This window comes from Salvelinus alpinus, chromosome 3 (genome assembly GCF_045679555.1).
Source record: "Salvelinus alpinus chromosome 3, SLU_Salpinus.1, whole genome shotgun sequence".
In the NCBI taxonomy this organism is placed as follows: domain Eukaryota; kingdom Metazoa; phylum Chordata; class Actinopteri; order Salmoniformes; family Salmonidae; genus Salvelinus; species Salvelinus alpinus.
Window position 1 is genome coordinate 56,857,062 of NC_092088.1, and position 18,380 is coordinate 56,875,441.

At 42.6% G+C, this 18,380-nt stretch overlaps 1 protein-coding gene across 3 annotated transcripts in view; it reads right to left on the bottom strand.

The window, feature by feature from the left end:
• Window positions 1-18,380, bottom strand: part of LOC139570983 (attractin-like protein 1) — a 352,370-nt gene that overhangs the window by 202,782 nt on the left and 131,208 nt on the right. For all 3 annotated transcript variants that reach the window (XM_071393395.1, XM_071393394.1, XM_071393396.1), the window contains one exon: window positions 8,196-8,289. In XM_071393395.1, the coding sequence (XP_071249496.1) occupies window positions 8,196-8,289 (94 nt within the window). The remainder of the gene's footprint in view (window positions 1-8,195; window positions 8,290-18,380) is intronic.

Below are 18,380 nucleotides of genomic sequence, written 5' to 3' on the forward strand. Positions count from 1 at the left end.
ATTTAAGAACAAGGCTACCTAAATTCTATCAGCACATTGACTGCAGCACTCGTGCGAGTAATACACTGGACCACTGCTACTCTAACTTCTGCGATACATACAAGGCCCTCCCCCACCCTCCCTTCGGCAAATCCGACCACGACTCCATTTTGTTCCTACCGTCCTGCAGGCAGAAACTCAAACAGGATGTACCTGTGACTAGAACCATTCAACGCTGGTCTGACCAATCGGAATCCACGCTTCAAGATTGTTTTGATCACGCGGACTGGGAAATGTTCCAGGAAGCCTCAGAGAATAACATTGATTTATACGCTGACTCTGTGAGTGAGTTTATAAGGAAGTGCATTGGAGATGTTGTGCCCACTGTAACTATTAAAACCTACCCTAACCAGAAACCGTGGATATATGGTGGCATTCGCACAAAACTGAAAGCGCGAACCACCGCATTCAACCATGGAAAGATCTCTGGAAATATGGTTGAATATACACAGTGTAGTTATTCCATCCGCAAGGCAATCAAACAAGCGAAATGCCGGTACAGGGACAAGGTGGAGGTGCAATTCAAAGGCTCAGACACAAGACGTATGTGGCAGGGTGTTACAGGATTTTTATGAATAATGACTAAAATATGTATACATTTGACTTAGCATAATAACTAAACAGAATACTACTATGTTACTGTATGGATGAATGAATCTTATTATAATCATAATGTTGAATATAATGTGTTCCTTGTTAGAAAGAATGCAGTTATCTTCAGACAGGCTGGAATGATGTGTTCCTTACAGGAAATTCTGTCTCTACCCAGGGAGGGGTGAGACCTTGGGCTGGTTGCAGATTGTTTAACAGATGGCAGACAAAATAAGAACGCTAACTGTACTGCCATTGTATCCGAGAGGAGGAAGGACATTTTAAAACCTATGGTGTCATTTTTATTATATAACCTGATGTAAATTGTACTATGATCAGTACTCTCGAGAATAAACGCTATTGATTGATTGATTTTGAGACTGGTTTCTGTCCATTTTATGCTAATAAGTATCTTACAAATTCTTATGTATGGGCAGAGTGTTTTAATTGAATTGGTTGCTAACATATAGGAATTAAATTCCTTTAACACAGGGTCTACAGGCAATTACAGACTACAAAAAGAAAACCAGCCATGTCACAGACACAAACGTCTTGCTTCCAGACAACTAAACACCTAAACACTTTGAGGATAATACAGTCCCACCGACGCGGCCCGCTACCAAGGACTGTAGCTGGAAATGGCCAGCATCCTGGAGTCGCCTCTTCGCTGTTGGCGTTGAGACTGGTGTTTGCGGGTACTATTTAATGAAGCTGCCAGTTGAGGACTTGTGAGGCGTCCGTTTCTCAAACTAGACACTCTAATGTACTTGTCCTCTTGCTCAGTTGTGCACTGGGGCCTCCCACTCCTCTTTCTATTCTGGTTAGGGCCAGTTTGTGATATTCTGTGAAGGGAGTAGTACACAGCGTTGTACAAGATCTTCAGTTTCTTGGCAATTTCTCACATGGAATAGCCTTCGTTTCTCAGAACAAGAATAGACTGACGAGTTTCAGAAGAAAGTACTTTGTTTTTGCCCATTTTGAACCTGTAATCAAACCCACAAATGTTGATACTCAACTAGTCTAAAGAAGGCCAGTTTTATTGCCTCTTTAAACAGAACAACAGTTTTCAGCTGTGCTAACATAATTGCAAAAGGGTTTTCTAATGATCAATTAGCCTTTTAAATGATAAACTTGGATTAGCTAACACAATGTGCCATTAGAACACAGAAGTGATGGTTGCTGATAATGGCCCTCTGTACACCTATGTAGATATCCATAAAAAATCTGCCATTTCAACTACAATAGTCATTTACAACATTAACAATGTCTACACTGTATTTCTGATCAATGTTATGATGTTATTTTAAATGGACAAAAAAATAGCTTTTCTTTCAAAAACAAGGACATTTCTAAGTGACCCCAAACTTTTGAACGGTAGTGTATATTTCTATGTTTATATCATACAGTGGACGCCTAAGCCTATGCATGCAATGCCCTGATGCATTTAGTGCTCAAATCTCAGACCGCTGAACCGGGAGTTGGACATTTATTGTTTATGGAAAGTAAAAACCAATAAAACAATAGGCTATGAAGTTTCACATATGCTACAAATCAAAACACAAGGAATAGTGTTTTGTAATTTGTCAAAGGATGATTCTAAGCACATGTAAATGTGGCTCATTTGGCCAATATCCTTTGTTTATTGATGGCGTTGACTGTGTGGGTGGACACCCTAGTGCAGGGGTCGGGAACCTTTTTGACTAAGAGAGCCATGAAAGCAAAAAATTTGGAAATTTATTTCAGTGAGAGCCATATAATATATTTTAAAAGTGAATTCAACTAAATGTCAGTATAATAAGCCTCTGAATTTATTCTTAAATAATGTTGTTATAATACACCATTAATGCGACTTCTGGTGCTGCATGGATTTGCTGATGTCTTTGTAGTCTGGTTGGTACTTGGTGAGGTTAAGCTTCATGCAAGCGTTGAGGCTTTCATCCGTTAAACGTGATCGTAGGTTGGACTTGATGTTTTTAAGATGTGAGAATGACTGCTCACATGCATACGTAGATCCAAACATGGTCAATACAGCAATAATCACACGCTGCAGTGTGTGGTATGTGACAGGAAGCGCGTTCCAAGTTTTGAGAATCAGCTGGTCTTCGGGTTGAAGTTTTTTCATTTCTGTCCACATGTGCTTGCTCGCCAACTCCGCTTTCTGTCGTGTGATTCTTTCCAAATCTTCATTCAGTGACTTGAACTTATTCACCCACATGTCTGAGGCCTTCAGGTCAGCCACTTCTGCTTCAAAATCTCTGACGGAGACACCAGGAATGTAACTCAGGTCGGCGGTGTTCAGTGAACACTCGTTTGGAAGGGTGATGAACTTAAAAAGACGAGTGTGCTCACGAAATTCTCCAAAGCGTGCTTTGAAGGACTGTAGGAGACTGGATGTGCAGCGAGCTAGCTGGTGGAGATCAAAGTTTTGAATAGGCTCACTTGCTGTGCATGCATCTTTAAATTGGCTCAGTTTTTCAAAATGTAGTAAACGACCTGTTTCAAGATCCATGATGAAAAGTTCTAGCTTGTTTTCAAAAGCAAACACAGCTTGTTGAAGGGATAACACTGTATTTCCAATGCCTTGCATTTTCACGTTGAGCTGGTTCAGATGTTCAGTCATATCTACGAGATAGTAAAACTTGAGGAGCCACTCAGTTTGGGCTAGCTCAGGATGCTCGATGCCTTTCCTTTCAAGGAAAGTCCGGATTTCTTTCAGGCAAGCCGCAAAACGGCTAAGCACCTTCCCTCTTGACAACCAACGCACATTGCTGTGCAAAAGCAGACCAGGATAGTTATTTCCAACTTCATCCAGCAGTGTTTTAAACTGGCGATCATTTAAGGCTCGAGCAACAATAAAGTTGATCACACGAATGACCAGCGACATCACTTCCCCAAACTGCCTGTCACACATCTGAGCACAAAGTGCCTCCTGGTGTAGAATGCAATGGAAACTTAGGATGGGTCTATTTTCATGTTCACGGAGAAGCGCCACAAATCCTTTTTTATTCCCCACCATACACGGAGCACCATCAGTACACACTGAGAGAAGTTTATCGATAGGTAGATTTTTTTCTTGAGCAAACTCCATGAAAGACTTAAATAAATCCTCACCTCTTGTGGACCCTTTTAATGGCAGAACTGCAAGACTTTCTTCGCGCAGTGTGTCACCAACAGCATATCTTGCAATCACGCTGAACTGCGACAAATGGCTCACGTCTGTTGACTCATCCAAAGCCAGGGAAAAGAACGGCGCTGCATTTATGTCCTTCACTTGCGTTTCCTCCACTTTGTTTGCCATCACGATGGTACGATCATGAACAGTTCTTGCCGACAGAGGCATGTCTTGTATCCGTTTAATTATCTTGTCTTTGTTCGGAAAATCATCAAAAAGTTCATTGGCTACATCCAGCATGAACGTTTTAGCATACTCGCCATCTGTGAATGGTTTTCCGTTCCTCACTATTGCTAAAGATCCAGCAAAGCTAGCGGAATTATAGTCACCTTGCCGGGTCCATACGCGGAGTTGCTGCTGGCTAGCTTGCACCCTGCTCAGTAGCTCTTGGCACGCTTTCTTTCTGCTGTCTCCCGCAGGGTATTTTGATGCAAAGGTAGCATGGCGCGTGTCGAAGTGCCGCTTTACATTCGACCGTTTCATCGATGTAATTTTGTCATTGCAAATTAGACACACCGCAGAACCTGCTCTCTCCACAAAGGCGAATTCTTCGGTCCATTCGTCCTGAAATGTACGATACTCGTCATCTTTTTTTCTTTTCGCCATCTTCTTCGTCGAAGGGTTAGCTTTGAGCTAATGACCGAGCAGACTGATTCAAAAGGAGGCGTTTACCTGTTTTACCTAGCAACGGCCAACGTAGGCCAGTATCATTTAATTAAAATAATGGACAATTGCTCCTGCAGCCCTGAACAGGACATGAGCAGTGAAAAATCGATGGATGGATTAAAACAAGTGAGAATATTTTGTTTTATCTGCGAGCCAGATGCAATCATCAAAAGAGCCACACCTGGCTCGGGAGCCATAGGTTCCTGACCCGTGCCCTAGTGGGTTATGCACCCAACGCATATGGATGACCGGTAAATTTCTCAAATGTCCGATACATTTTTATCTTCCCGGTCACTTGTCCGGCGCAAAACCTTCACACACACACACACACACACACACACACACACACACACACACACACACACACACACACACACACACACACACACACACACACACACACACACACACACACACACACACACACACACAATGTACACACAAACAAGTAAAAACACACACAGGCACACTGATATGGCTGACGAACACATACATATACATTCACTATACTTATTATATCTACAAATATTTAACAAATATATATAACTATATAACTTAACAACAGTTGGTCACAAAAACAAACTCATATACATGCACGCCACAAGCGCACAAAACAAAACCACCCACGCACAGACACAGGCATCCTGCTCTTGCTAATGGTTCCTTTATTGCAGCCCGCCAGAGCGTGCACACCTGCTGAAGCAGGGGGATGGGGGCGCTTACCGCCAGCCCAGGGGAAATCGCTCGTTCATAATCAAAATGGCAAATAAATAAATGCCTTCCATTACACACAGCAATTTTGAGAAAACTCTCAGAAAAACAAACAGAGTTTTGACGGTAAAAGCATTTGATTGGAAATTGACATCAAGCAATCACGCACAGTGCCGGCAGCGGAGAGAAAATGATATATCAATGCGGGAAGCCGACTGCTCTCACTCACGACACTTCAAGTATCTAAGTGAAGGATGACTGAAAAATAGGAAGTATTTTTCCAAGTTGCTGACCGTCCACGTTCACCATTCACCAACATTCAGAGTTTTGCGGATTAAAAACAACAACATTTGTTCTGTGCATGGTTTAATCACTATCACGTTGAATCTCTTTTTCTGTAGCCTAGTTTGATACTGTACAGGTTAACATATTTTTTGAGGAGTCATGAATCTACTGTAAACAACCAATTTGGTTTAGATTGAAAAGGGTGGAAAAACTAGGACTTGGAAAGCTTTTCAATAGATGTTGGAACATTGCTGTGGGGACAAGAGCATTAGTGAGGTTGGGCACTAATGTGGGAGATTAGGCCTGGTTTGCAGTCGGAGTTCCAATTCATCCCAAAGGTGTTCGATCGGGTTGAGGTCAGGGCTCTGTGCAGGCCAGTCAAGTTCTTCCACAACGATCTCGACAAACCATTTCTGTATGTACTTCGCTTTGTGGACGGAGGCATTGTTATGCTGAAATAGGAAAGGGCCTTCCCCAAACTGTTGCCACAAAGTTAGAAGCACAGAATCGTCCAGACTGTCATTGTGTGCTGTAGCATTAAGATTTCCCTTCACTGGAACTATGCGTTCTAGCCCGAACCATGAAAAACAGCTCCAGACCATTATTACTGCTTCAACAAACCTTACAGTTGGCACTATGCATTTTGGCAGGTAGCGTTCTCCTGGCATCCATCAAACCCAGATTCATCAATCCAGAGAATGCGTTTCCACTGCTCCAGAGTCAAATGGTGGTGAGCTTTACACCTGCAGTCAGGTCAAGACCCTGGTGAAGATGATGAGCATGCAGATGAGCTTCCCTGAGACGATTTCTGACAGCTTGTGCAGAAATTCTTCGGTTGTGCAAAACCACAGTTTCACCAGCTGTCCTGGTGGCTCGTCTCAAACCATCCCGTAGGTGAAGAAGCTGAATGCGGAGGTCCTGGACTGGCGTGGTTACATGTGGTCTGTGGTTGTGAGGCCGGTTGAACGTAATGCCAAATTCTCTAAAACGACGTTGGAGACAGCTTATGGTAGAGAAATTCACATTCAATTATCTGGCAACAGCTCTGGTGGACATTCCTTCAGTCAGCATGCCAATTGCATTCTCCCTCAACTTGAGACATCTGTGGCATTGTGTTGTGTGACAAAACTGCACATTTTCGAGTGGCCAGTTATTGTCCCCAGCACAAGGTGCACATGTGTAATGATCATGCTGTTAAATCAGTTCATTGATATGCCACAACTGTCAGGTGGATGGATTATCTTGGCAAATGAGAAATGCTCACTAACAGGGATGTAAAAAAAATATGTGCACCAAATTTGAGAGAAATGTGTTATTTTGTGTGTATGGAACATTTCTGGGATCTTTTATTTCAGCTCATGAAACGAACACCTTACATGTTGCATTTATACTTTTGTTCAGTATATTATGACCACTCTGTGGAAATCTGAGACTCTCATGAACACAATGGTGTTCTCCGTTTTGCCATTGGACGCTCTCAAGCCTCACAAGACTCATCTGAAGGTCCCCAGTACCAGTTTTAAAAAATGAATGGAAGTATATATGGAGATATTTATCCCCTTATTTTAGGCATTCAACTACATGTAAAAAGACATTTCAAAAAATGTCTCCTGATCTTTCTTATCTCTCTCAGATATAGGACAGACACTGCAAAACAAAGTTCCTTTAGATTTTGGGGGGGACTATCTGTTGTTTCATGTAGTGAATCTGTTATTCAATGCATTTCTATTGGCTAATAGCAGTAATGCCAAATTCAGTGTTTCATCCAATCATTTTTGTATATATTATATATTTTTATACCTTAAGGGGACTTAAAATTCTAAATCAAATAGCTAAACGATTGTTGGTATGACCATCTTAAAACAATGCCATATGTTAGCTTAGAACCAACCCTCCCCTCCACCGGCTTAGACAGGGCTTCGACTCTAGACTCTAGAGGGTTAATAGAGAGTGTGCATGCACGTGTGAGCAACGCAGGAGACTGCACAGCATGTCAGTCCTGTAAAGGGAGCAAAGGTCAGATGGTAATGATGAGAGATGTCCCATTTGCAAAACAAAACCTTTTCACTCGTATTCAAAGCACTGCTATAAAATACACATGCAAACATGATTTCACATTCACAGAGAGACTATTCTACACAATATATGCATGCAGACTTACTTTCTTCATCAATCTCTCAATCCCTCAAAGACACGTGCATGCAAACTCACACACGCGCACGTGCGCACACACGCACGCACACAGGCACCTTCCAGAGTTGAGTAGACCTCATTAGAACACCACAGTGCCAGTGGTAGCAGTGCACTCCTCCACTCCTCTACTCCCAGATTTATTGATGCAGCATTTTTCACCCTGCCTTTACCGCGCCAGTGAAGGCACTTTGGGGTATTATAGTGCTGCAGAAGGCCGGCCTGGCACTCAGATGGCAAAAACACAGTGGGTGCTGTGGCCCCTGTGCCAACCCCCATTACTGGTACTAAAGCCTGGGCTTTAAGGCCCTAAACGCAAATTAACAGAGAGACAAATTGCTGACACTGTGAGACTCAAAGGTTCAGAGCGAGTACAGCCCCACATCTCATCCACAGCTAGAGACGACCAGGTCAAACAGTAGTAGTGGGATATACCGTTAACATGGTAGGAGCTAAAATCACCCTATGTATTGCTGTTGTGGTGGAATGATGCAAAAGGGTTGATAAGGAAGTGTGCTAAGACAAAATACATCATACTTACAGCTGGCACTGGTCTCCCTTGATCCCCTTGGTTTGACAGTAACATTTCCCTGTTGACACCTGACATAGATTGGCATGTCCGTTGCACTTGCAAGCTGCCATGATCAAATAAAACAAAGGGAGGAGAAAGAAAGAGAGAGGAGAGCAGGGGAGAGAGGAGAAAGAGGACAACACTGTCAGTCTTCTCACAATGATGCACAACACACAAACCTGTGAGTCAAACCTGTAAGTCAGTGAGTCAGACAGGAGAGTGACAGGGCTGAACATGGGCCTGAGCTCTCGGGCGAATCTGACATCTTCCTGGACTGTTCTGTTTATGTCTAAACACCACTCTCTGGTGGAAAAGGGGTCAACACTGGTGTCCTCACCTAATAAAATCAGTGACCTTGGGTTAGCCAGAGGGGAGTGACAGTGAGTCACATAATGTGATAGTTGCAGAGGACAAAACAGCATTGAATATAAACATATTGCACACTCAAGAGCAACATTAGGCAGATACAGTTTGAATGTTTACAGCAAGTCAATGTTTAAATCATGACTGTTAGCGTCTGTATATATGCTGACCCGAAACCTTGGGGATAAAATGATCAGTTGAAATTGCATGTGTATGTCAAAAAATGATGGGACTGGGGAGTGTGTTTATAGTTACTCATTCTGAGTGGTCTGATCGAGAGAATGCAGAGGAAATGGATAGAACGCTGTTTCAGAGCAATGAGGTCAAGGTAACCTGGGGCAGAGAGGGCATAATGAGGACAAAATACTCTTAAGCCATTATATGAGTGAGTCTAAGTACATGATTCCATAGAAGGGTCATTTGGAGGAAGGGCTGTTGACATATACACAACACAAAGGTATGTGGACAACCCTTAAAATGTGTGGATTCGGCTATTTCAGCCACACCCGTTGCTGACAGGTGTATAAAATCTAGCACACCGCCATGCAATCTCCATAGACAAACATTGGCAGGAGAATGGCCTGTACTGAAGAGCTCAGTGATTTTCAACGTGGCACCGTCATAGGATGCCACCTTTCCAACAAGTCAGTTTGTAAAATTTCTGCCCCGCTAGAGCTGCCCTGGTCAACTGTAAGTGCTGTTATTGTGAAGTGGAAATGTCTAGGAGCAACAACGGCTCAGCCGCCAAGTGTTAGGACATTCAAGCTCACAGAACGGGACTGCTTAGTACTGAAGTGCATAGCGTGTAAAAAATCATCTGTCCTCGGTTGCACAACTCACTACAGAGTTCCAACCTGCCTCTGGAAGCCACGTCAGCACAATAACTGTTTGTCGGGAGCTTCCTGAAATGGGTTTCCATGGCAGAGCAGCCGCACACAAGCCTAAGATCACCATGCGCAATGCCAAGCGTCGGCTGGATTGGTGTAAGCTCGCCGCCATTGGACTCTGGAGCAGTGGAAACGCGTTCTCTGGAGTAATGAATCACGCTTCACCATCTGACCCAAATCTGGGTTTGGTGGATGCCAGAAGAACACTACCTGCCCGAATGCATAGTGCCAACTGTAAAGTTTGGTGGATGAGGAATAATGGTCTGGGGCTGTTTTTCATGGTTCAGGTTAGGCCCCTTAGTTCCAGTGAAGGGAAATTTTAACGCCACAGCGTTCAATGACATTCTAGACAATGCTGTGCTTCCAACTTTGTGGCAACAGTTTGGGGAAGGCCCTTCCTGTTTCAGCATGACAATGCCTCCATGAACAAAGCAAGGTCCATATAGAAATGGTTTGTCGAGATCCGTGTGGAAAAACTTGACTGGAGTGCACAGAGCCCTGACCTGAACCCCATTGAACACCTTTGGGATGAATTGGAACACCGACTGCCAGGCCTAATCATCCAACATCAGTGACCGACCTCACTAATGCTCTTGTGGATGAATGGAAGCAAGTCCCTGCAGCAATGTTCCAATATATAGTGAAAAGCCTTCCCAGAAGAGTGGAGGCTGTTATAGCAGCAAAAGGGGAGACCAACTCCATGTTAATGCCATGATTTTGGAATGAGATGTTCGACGATCAGGTGTCCACATACTTTTTGCCATGTAGTGTATTTTACATGTGTATCTTAAATCATAATAGAGAAATAATTTATTGTTGGAATATTTGTGAAACATTATGGAGTCTTAAATGAGGCCTGGGTAAGCCAAAATATCACAAATCGTCTAACTTTAATTAAGTATTTCTCAATTATGCTTTAAGATACACATGTCAAATAAATGATCTCTGACTCATCCAGCTCCTGACAGAAGTTTGACAGGTATTACTCCAGATATAACAGTCTGTTCTCAAAGTACATAGGCAACTACTTTCACTCTCTCAGAAACTTTGCCAAAACCAACAACAAACAGTTCCACCCATAGTGACGAATCATCAGGACAAAAACAACACATTGCATAGAGCCTTAGAAATATCCCATTAAAACTTGACTTTCACACAAAGTATAGACAGACCCTTAAGGACCACTGTGATATCCCTGACACTGGCAAGAAAAACTAGACCATCCTCGTCCTTCTCCATACTGCTGTTCTGTAGGAGGCACGGAACCCAGTGAAGTGCACCACTAACTAACTACTGCAGCAGTAGAGACATGCCACTTCAATTCCACTGTCTGTCCTATTTTCAGAGAAACACAGAGAGATCAAAATAATGGAATTAACAGGGAAAATACAATGAGGATTCTGTGTTGGGAGGCAGTGCAGCTTGTTAGCTTTTCATCTTTGGGGCATATGCTCTACGAGCGGTAGCTCTCTCTGTGCATCCCAGCGCAAATTCCCAAATGGAGCTCTCCCCCTCCTCCATCTCTCCCTCCCTCTTTTGAACAAAGCCAAATAGAGAAGTTTGACAAAGAGATGTATTGTATTTTTTCATCTTTAATCAGATGTAACTGACCCAATTAAAGAAGCTGACACAGAGACAATGTAAGATAGCTCTCAGTAAATATTGTTTCATGATACTATTCCCTTGACAGCAAAGTTAGTATTTTCTGTACAATGAGATGTTTTGGTATTTGGTATTTTATTAGGATACACTGCCCTCTCTCACAGCCCTAGTGGTATCTGTACTACAGCATAACATAAACACGCTATCAAACATACCCAAACACATCCCACACTTCCATAACCAGATACTTGTTCACACACACCGACACAAGATGAAATGCCTCCTCTCACACAGTCATACCAAAAACAAAAAAGCATAAATATATTTTTGTGATTCAGCTATACCGTATTTGCATTGTACGTTTTTGAAAACAGTAAGACAAGGGATTTACTCAGTTGGAATTATGCCTAGCTACACAGACAGTTTAGGACTAATGTAATACTGTATGCAGTACTCTGGCTCAATGTAAGCATTAAGAATGTTCTAACATTCAGGCTTAGTGTAGATGATGTATGATACATTGCCAATCGAGGAAAATCTGATAGCAGCCACAATGAAAATAGAAATTGGATAAACAGAATGAATGATCATTGGCCCAGTGCATGTATAGCTCTGTGACTACATTGTCAAACTTCCAAAGTGTCTAGTATGCATAGTATTAACAGGGGGTTAGCTCTTGTAGGCTGTGCTGTAGAGACAGGGAGCAGCCTGCAGCTGTAGAGCTCCTCTCCTCTCTGTGCAGAGCAGACACTGATATGATTTATGGTTAAATTAGGATCTGTATAAAATGTACTATCATAATAGGAGCAGAGCAGTGTGCTTCAGGAGCTGCTGTTGAAGCACTTAGACAGGAAGATGTGGGGAGCATGGACTGACTCAACACCACTACAACAGGGTCTACTGCAGATATACATACACATACACGCACACTGATACACACACACACACACTCGGAACTATATACATGAACCTAAACGGACAAGGAACAAACAAGCACACTCTTGTGCCTATGCTTGTGGAAACATAAATATAGTGTACAGTACATACACAAATGCATATGAGCAGACTCACAGCCCTGACCCTCACTTTACTCTTGCAAAACGGTGGTTGTCTACGGGTACTGCTTCTAAAGTTCTCAACAACTGACACATCTACGCATACCAGCAGGAGAAACCACAATGTATCTCTTAGAATGCTGAGACACAATGCAGCTCACACTTCTGAGCCAAGTTCTGAGACAACAAGCTGTGATAGCTAGCTGATTGGCTACAAAGGCTGGTCTGACACACCTGAGCCTTCCATACTGCACACTCTGGTCCTGTGAGACTTGCCACGTCGTAGATTGTGTGTCCCTATAGTGTAACACTGTGTGGTGCATGGTGGCATACAGGTAGCAGTGGTGTCTAATGACATTCACTGTCAGTCCCTCTGGGGCCCTCCTTTTGCTGAGGTTCACACACACTAAGTTCTAAAAATGAAAGGAGAAAAAAAGTGTCTTCGAGGTAGCTTTGCGGGGCAGAAATACTGGACTAAGAAGAAATTGCAGAACCCATTGATGTGATTCAAAATAGTTTCGTGCCAATTTAGCAGATTTAACACTGTAACCAGCTCACAGGGCTTCAGAGTTTGCCTGTTTAAAACCTTGCCTGTTAAATCAGCCATTGATTCAGGCCAGAGAATCCAGGTGAGTGGACTCAATATAATAAATTAGACAATTAAGCACCAGGGGGAAACTAGCCTAAGACTCCTTCTAGCCATCTAGGACTAGAGTTGAAGTCACCTGCTGGAAACTGATTGATTTCTAACAAGGTGGAACAGTACCCTAATCCCTTATATGCTCCCTGGCTAGATCAATTACATTTACAGTGGGTATGCCTGCATTTGGCTGCTCATCCATTCATTCAACATGGCATGTGCCACTGCTAGTTATTTACCACACTAAAACCTCTTTTGATTGAGTATGCCTTGAAAACAGTATTGCATTAGGAGCCACTAAACTCTGATGCGTGGGAGGCTATTGGATGTGAAAAAGCATCACACACCATATTTTCTGCTGACAACGCAAAAATAAGATACCCAAAAAAAATCCTCTAACCAAGGAGCGGATTTGATATAAATCATATTTCCCATTCCTCGTGCAAGCCCCTGCAGAGCCTACAATTTCTCACCCCACTGCATCCTGCATCTGTGCGTAAGAGACAGCAGATATAATGCACATACACGACAATGGAGTCTCTGTGTGTGTGTGTGTGTGTGTGTGTGTGTGTGTGTGTGTGTGTGTGTGTGTGTGTGTGTGTTGGTTCTTCTACCCTTGTGGGGACCAAGAATCACAAAAAGGCCCCACAAGAATAGTAAAACAAGGAAAATGCTCCCCTTTGCACATTAGGACAAGGGCTATTTTAAGCTTAGGGGTTTGGGTTAAGGTTAGGAATTGGGTTTTGGTTACAGGTTAAACCTGCAATATGCAACTTTTTGGGCGACCCGACCAAATTCATATAGAAATGTTATAGATCTTTCATTCTCATTGAACACAAGTCTAAGGAGCGGTAGATCTGTTCTATGTGCGCTATTTCTATGCTGCCCATTCTTAAGTTTAGTTTTTGCGTCATTTACTTTCGGTTTTGTACACCAGCTTCAAACAGCAAAAAATATTTAAAGTTATGAAACATACAGTATATTTCACAGCAGTTTAGATGGTACAATGATTCTCGTCACTATACTTGCTTGTTAATCACAAACTAAAATTAGGCAAACTATTAGAATTTTAGCAACCAGGAAATGGCGGAGCAATTTCTGCTTAGTGCACCTTTAAGGTTAGGGTTAGGGAAAATAGGAATTTGAATCGAAATTCATTTTAGGTCCCCATGTGTGTTGTTGTGTGTTGTTGTTTTAATTATTGTGTTACATAAACCAGGATTCCATCCAACCTACATGTCGGTAAAAAGATGTCATGACAGGCCTGATAGAAACAGCAAATGTGTCTGTAAACTTTGCAAATGTCCCCCCACAAAATACAATAGACAAAGTGAGATCTTTTTGTGTCAGTAAAACTAATTATGGGAGAAATGGTGGTGGAAACGCCTTTATGTGCAAATATTGATATAATAACCATTATATAGGAGTAAACTTGGAGTCACGCGATGAGATGTTGTGTGGTACTCCCACTACGACTCAAGAAAGCATGCAGTTTATTAGGCTACAAATTAAATAAGTTATGATAAACTTCACAGGCTGGTGAAAGTGCACAAATAAAATATCAAATCTAATTCTATTTGTCACATGCGCCGAATACAACAGGTGTAGACCTTACCGTGAAATGCTTACTTACAAGCCCTTAAAACCAACAACACATTTCAAGAAATAGAGTTAAGAAAATATTTACAAAATAAACTAAAGAAAAAAATCGAATCAAATCAAAAAGTAACACAAGAAAATTATAAAAGAATAATGAGGCTATATACAGGGGGTACCGGTACCGAGTCAATGTGGGGGTACAAGTTAGTCGAGGTCATTTGTAAAGTGACTATGCATAGATAATAAACAGCGAGTAGCAGCAGTGTAAAAACAGAGAGGGGGGGTGGTAGCAGAGAGAACAGTCTATGAATTGGGTGAATGGAGTCTTTCACAATTTTTGGGCCTTCCTCTGACACTGCCTAATATGTAGGTCCTGGATGGCAGGAAGCTTGGCCCCAGCGATGTACTGGGCCGTACGCACTACCCTCTGTAGCGCCTTACGGTCAGATGCCTAGCAGTTGCCATACCAGGCGGTGATGCAACCGGTCAAGGTGCTCTCGATGGTGCAGCTGTGGAACTGGGGACCCATGCCAAATCGTTTCAGTCTTCTGAGGGGGAAAAGGTGTTGTCGTGCCATCTCACAACTGTCTTGGTGTGTTTGGACCATGATAGTTTGTTGGTGATGTGGACACCAAAGAACTTGAAACTCTGGACCCACTCCACTACAGCCCTGTCGATGTTAATGGGGGCCTGTTCAGCCCTCCTTTTCCTATAGGCCACGATCAGCTCCTTAGTCTTTCTCACATTGAGGGAGAGATTGTTGTCCTGGCACCACACTGCCAGGTCTCTGACCTCCCTATAGGCTGTCTCATCGTTGTCGGTGATCAGGTTGTGTGTCAGCAAACTTAATTATGGTGTTGAAGTTGTGCTTGGGCACGCAGTCGTGGGTGAACAGGGAGTACAGGAGGAGAATAAGCATGTACCCCTGATGATGAGCTTGATGCTCCTTTCCAATAAATATCTAGGGTCTTAGTCTGGTGACATAACGATCGATGCTTGGCTGCCGTTTGATAAATAAAAATGATCTCAAACATTATGCGGATTTAGAATATTAGCATGAAAATCTGTCGTCAATTGGATGGAAACCTAGCTATAGAGACCAAAGCATTGACTGAAATCTTGATCCTAGTACTTGGTCGGCAAGTTTTTTTCATGGATGACCATGGTAATAAATGCACTTCTTTTAATTGACGATTTACTATTCACCTCACAAGACAAAAGCTAAAGCAACATAACCTCAATCCAAAGGAATAAATCATTTTCCTTGCACTGCACTGACCACACCTCGCATAACCATCTACCCCCTCTCACTTTTCTGTACTCCCCAATCCCCTCCACCTCCCATCTCCTCCCTTCCCATGTCTCTTTTAAGTTGTGAGAAGCTGACCCCTGCCAGCCGTCACTGCTTGTCAACCCTCTAATTGACACTTAAATCCTCTGTGTTTAGCTGGAGCTCCACAGTGGAAAATAATACTGCAGGAAGTTTCTATAGGAACCACCAGGCTGATATACCCTCAGCTACACCCACTATACCTTAGAACCTATAGGCTGAGACTTCTACACATCAGGGTAGAGGAGTTTAATAAGGGTGTGACAGGACAATGGCTCACTGAGACAGAGGTTCAAAATGAATTATATCCTACTCAATCTGTTGAGGTGTCAAACGCCAGGCATGCAGGCATCAACATTATTGACTGATCTCTTTGATTTGAAGAGGAGGAGTTGAAACAACGGTAGTGGCATGTAGCACCCACCACTGCGCGAAGGGTTCAGTCTGCTAACGCTCAGAGTTCCATCAGAACAGGAATGGTACTTGAGTTGTTTTTACTAGCCAGGAGAGCAGGTGAGGCTGCCTTCCAACCCTGCAGTAACTATATCTGGAGTATAGGTGAGGAGGGGGACAGAGGTCTTTCTACACTGATTGTACAAAACATTAAGGACACCTGCTCTTTCCATGACACAGACTGACCAGGTGAAAGGTATGATCCCTTCTTGATGTCACTTGTTAAATAAATTTCAGTCAGTGTAGATGAAGGAGAGGAGACGGGTTAAAGAAGGAGTTTTAAGCCTTGAGATAATTGAGACATGGATTGTGTATGTGTGCCATACAGAGGGAGAATTGCAATGCTGCTGGGTTTTTCACGATCAACAATTGTCCCTGGGTATGGTCCACCACCCAAAGGACAGTGGGAAGCATTGGAGTCAACATGGACCAGCATCCCTGTGGAACACTTTCGACACTCAATATTAGGAAGGTGTTCCTAATGTTTGGTATACTCAGTGTACATGTGTGTTCCTAGTAAACATAAAGCTTTGCAGGTCTTTGAAGACACAGCAGGCCTGTTTGGTTCTCTCCTCTGACTGTTCATCTCCCCGGCCAGCCTTTCAACCTCCTCTCCATTAATCTCCATAGGCCTGCCAGCAAATGACAAGTTCAAATAATCATGTCATGAATAAAATAATTGAATTGGAACCAGGCACAGAAATTGAAATGTGCCAGCATTTTACAGTTCCTTTCTCCTGTCCTTCGAAGCAGTCAAAGGGGCGAGATTATACTGTACTGACTGATGTTGGCAGGCAGCATGGTGTGCCTAGTGTTCAGGATAGCCTGAGTTAAGCCTCCTCTGTGCTGCTGAAGAGATGTATTGACACAACAGCATTAACACACTTCAAATATCATATACAAATATCAAATCAAATCAAATTGTATTTGTCACATGCTCCGAATACAACAGGTGTAGACCTTACTGTGAAATGCTTAATTACAAGCCCGTAAACAACAATGCAGTTTTAAGAAAATATTTACTAAATAAAAGAAAATAAATTAAATAATATATACAGGGGGTACCGGTACTGAGTCAATGTGCGGAGGTACAGGTTAGTCGAGGTAATTAGTACATGTAGGTAGGGGTAGTGACTATGCATAGATAATAAACAGCGAGTAGCAGCAGTGTAAAAACAAAGGGGGGGGGCATTTGATTAATTGTTCAGCAGTCTTATTGGCTTGGGGGTAGAAGCTGTTAAGGAGCCTTTTGGACCTAGATTTGTTGCTCCGGTACCGCTTGCCGTTCGGCACCAGAGAGAACAGTCTATGAGTGTGACTGGGGTGATTGGACTCTTTCTGAGAATTCTCTGGGCCTTCCTCTGAAATCATGGAATCTAAACCAGCAACACTGTATGTGCAGGTCTCACACGTTGCAAACAGAGACACTGACTATAACACATCAACCCTCTTCTCTGAAAGTGAGGGTAAATCCTTTATTTTTGATTTAATAGAGGCCTACCAAATCTCTATCTCCGGTTGACAAAGGACCTTCTAGGCAGACGACACAGGTAATTGTAGAGCGGTCTGTCTGTAAAGAGCACGACCTTCACAAATCCTTCAGTAATGAAGGTAAATCTAATAACCCATGTGGATCACAAACGATGCCCGGCTAAACATGATTAAGTGTCACTGAGCATTGCCTATGACATAAGGAGGGGGGCAGCAAGATGTCCAGTGAGCCCTAATGGAGATGTCAGAAAGACAAAAGGGAGGCGATGATGGACAGGAATGGAGAGGCGAGGAGGGGCAAGCTGTTCTGATCCTTCTCTGATAGATCATGTTGATCTTTGTTTGAAGATAATTACATTGTTTTTTGATTGATGTTTGTTTTTAATCAAGCTATTTGTCTAATCCTATCCCTTTTGGAAGGATATAATTTTCTACCTACTTCATAAATCTAAACCATACAGATCTATTGTCATTTGATCACTTCGTTGTCGCAGATCATTTTCTTGCGCAGCAGGAAATGCAAATAGTAGTGTATTCAAGTTTAAAAAGGTATCTAAAGTGTGTAATTTCCACAAAACATTTCTTGATTTGCCCTAATGAAAAAAGTATCAACCCCTACCAAAATGGCCATTAATTATAATCCACATAATTCACATTTCCTGTTGTTGCAGGATTAAGATAGCATATCTGAACACTGTGACTTAGCATTTAGTTCCTAAAACGCTACTTGAAATG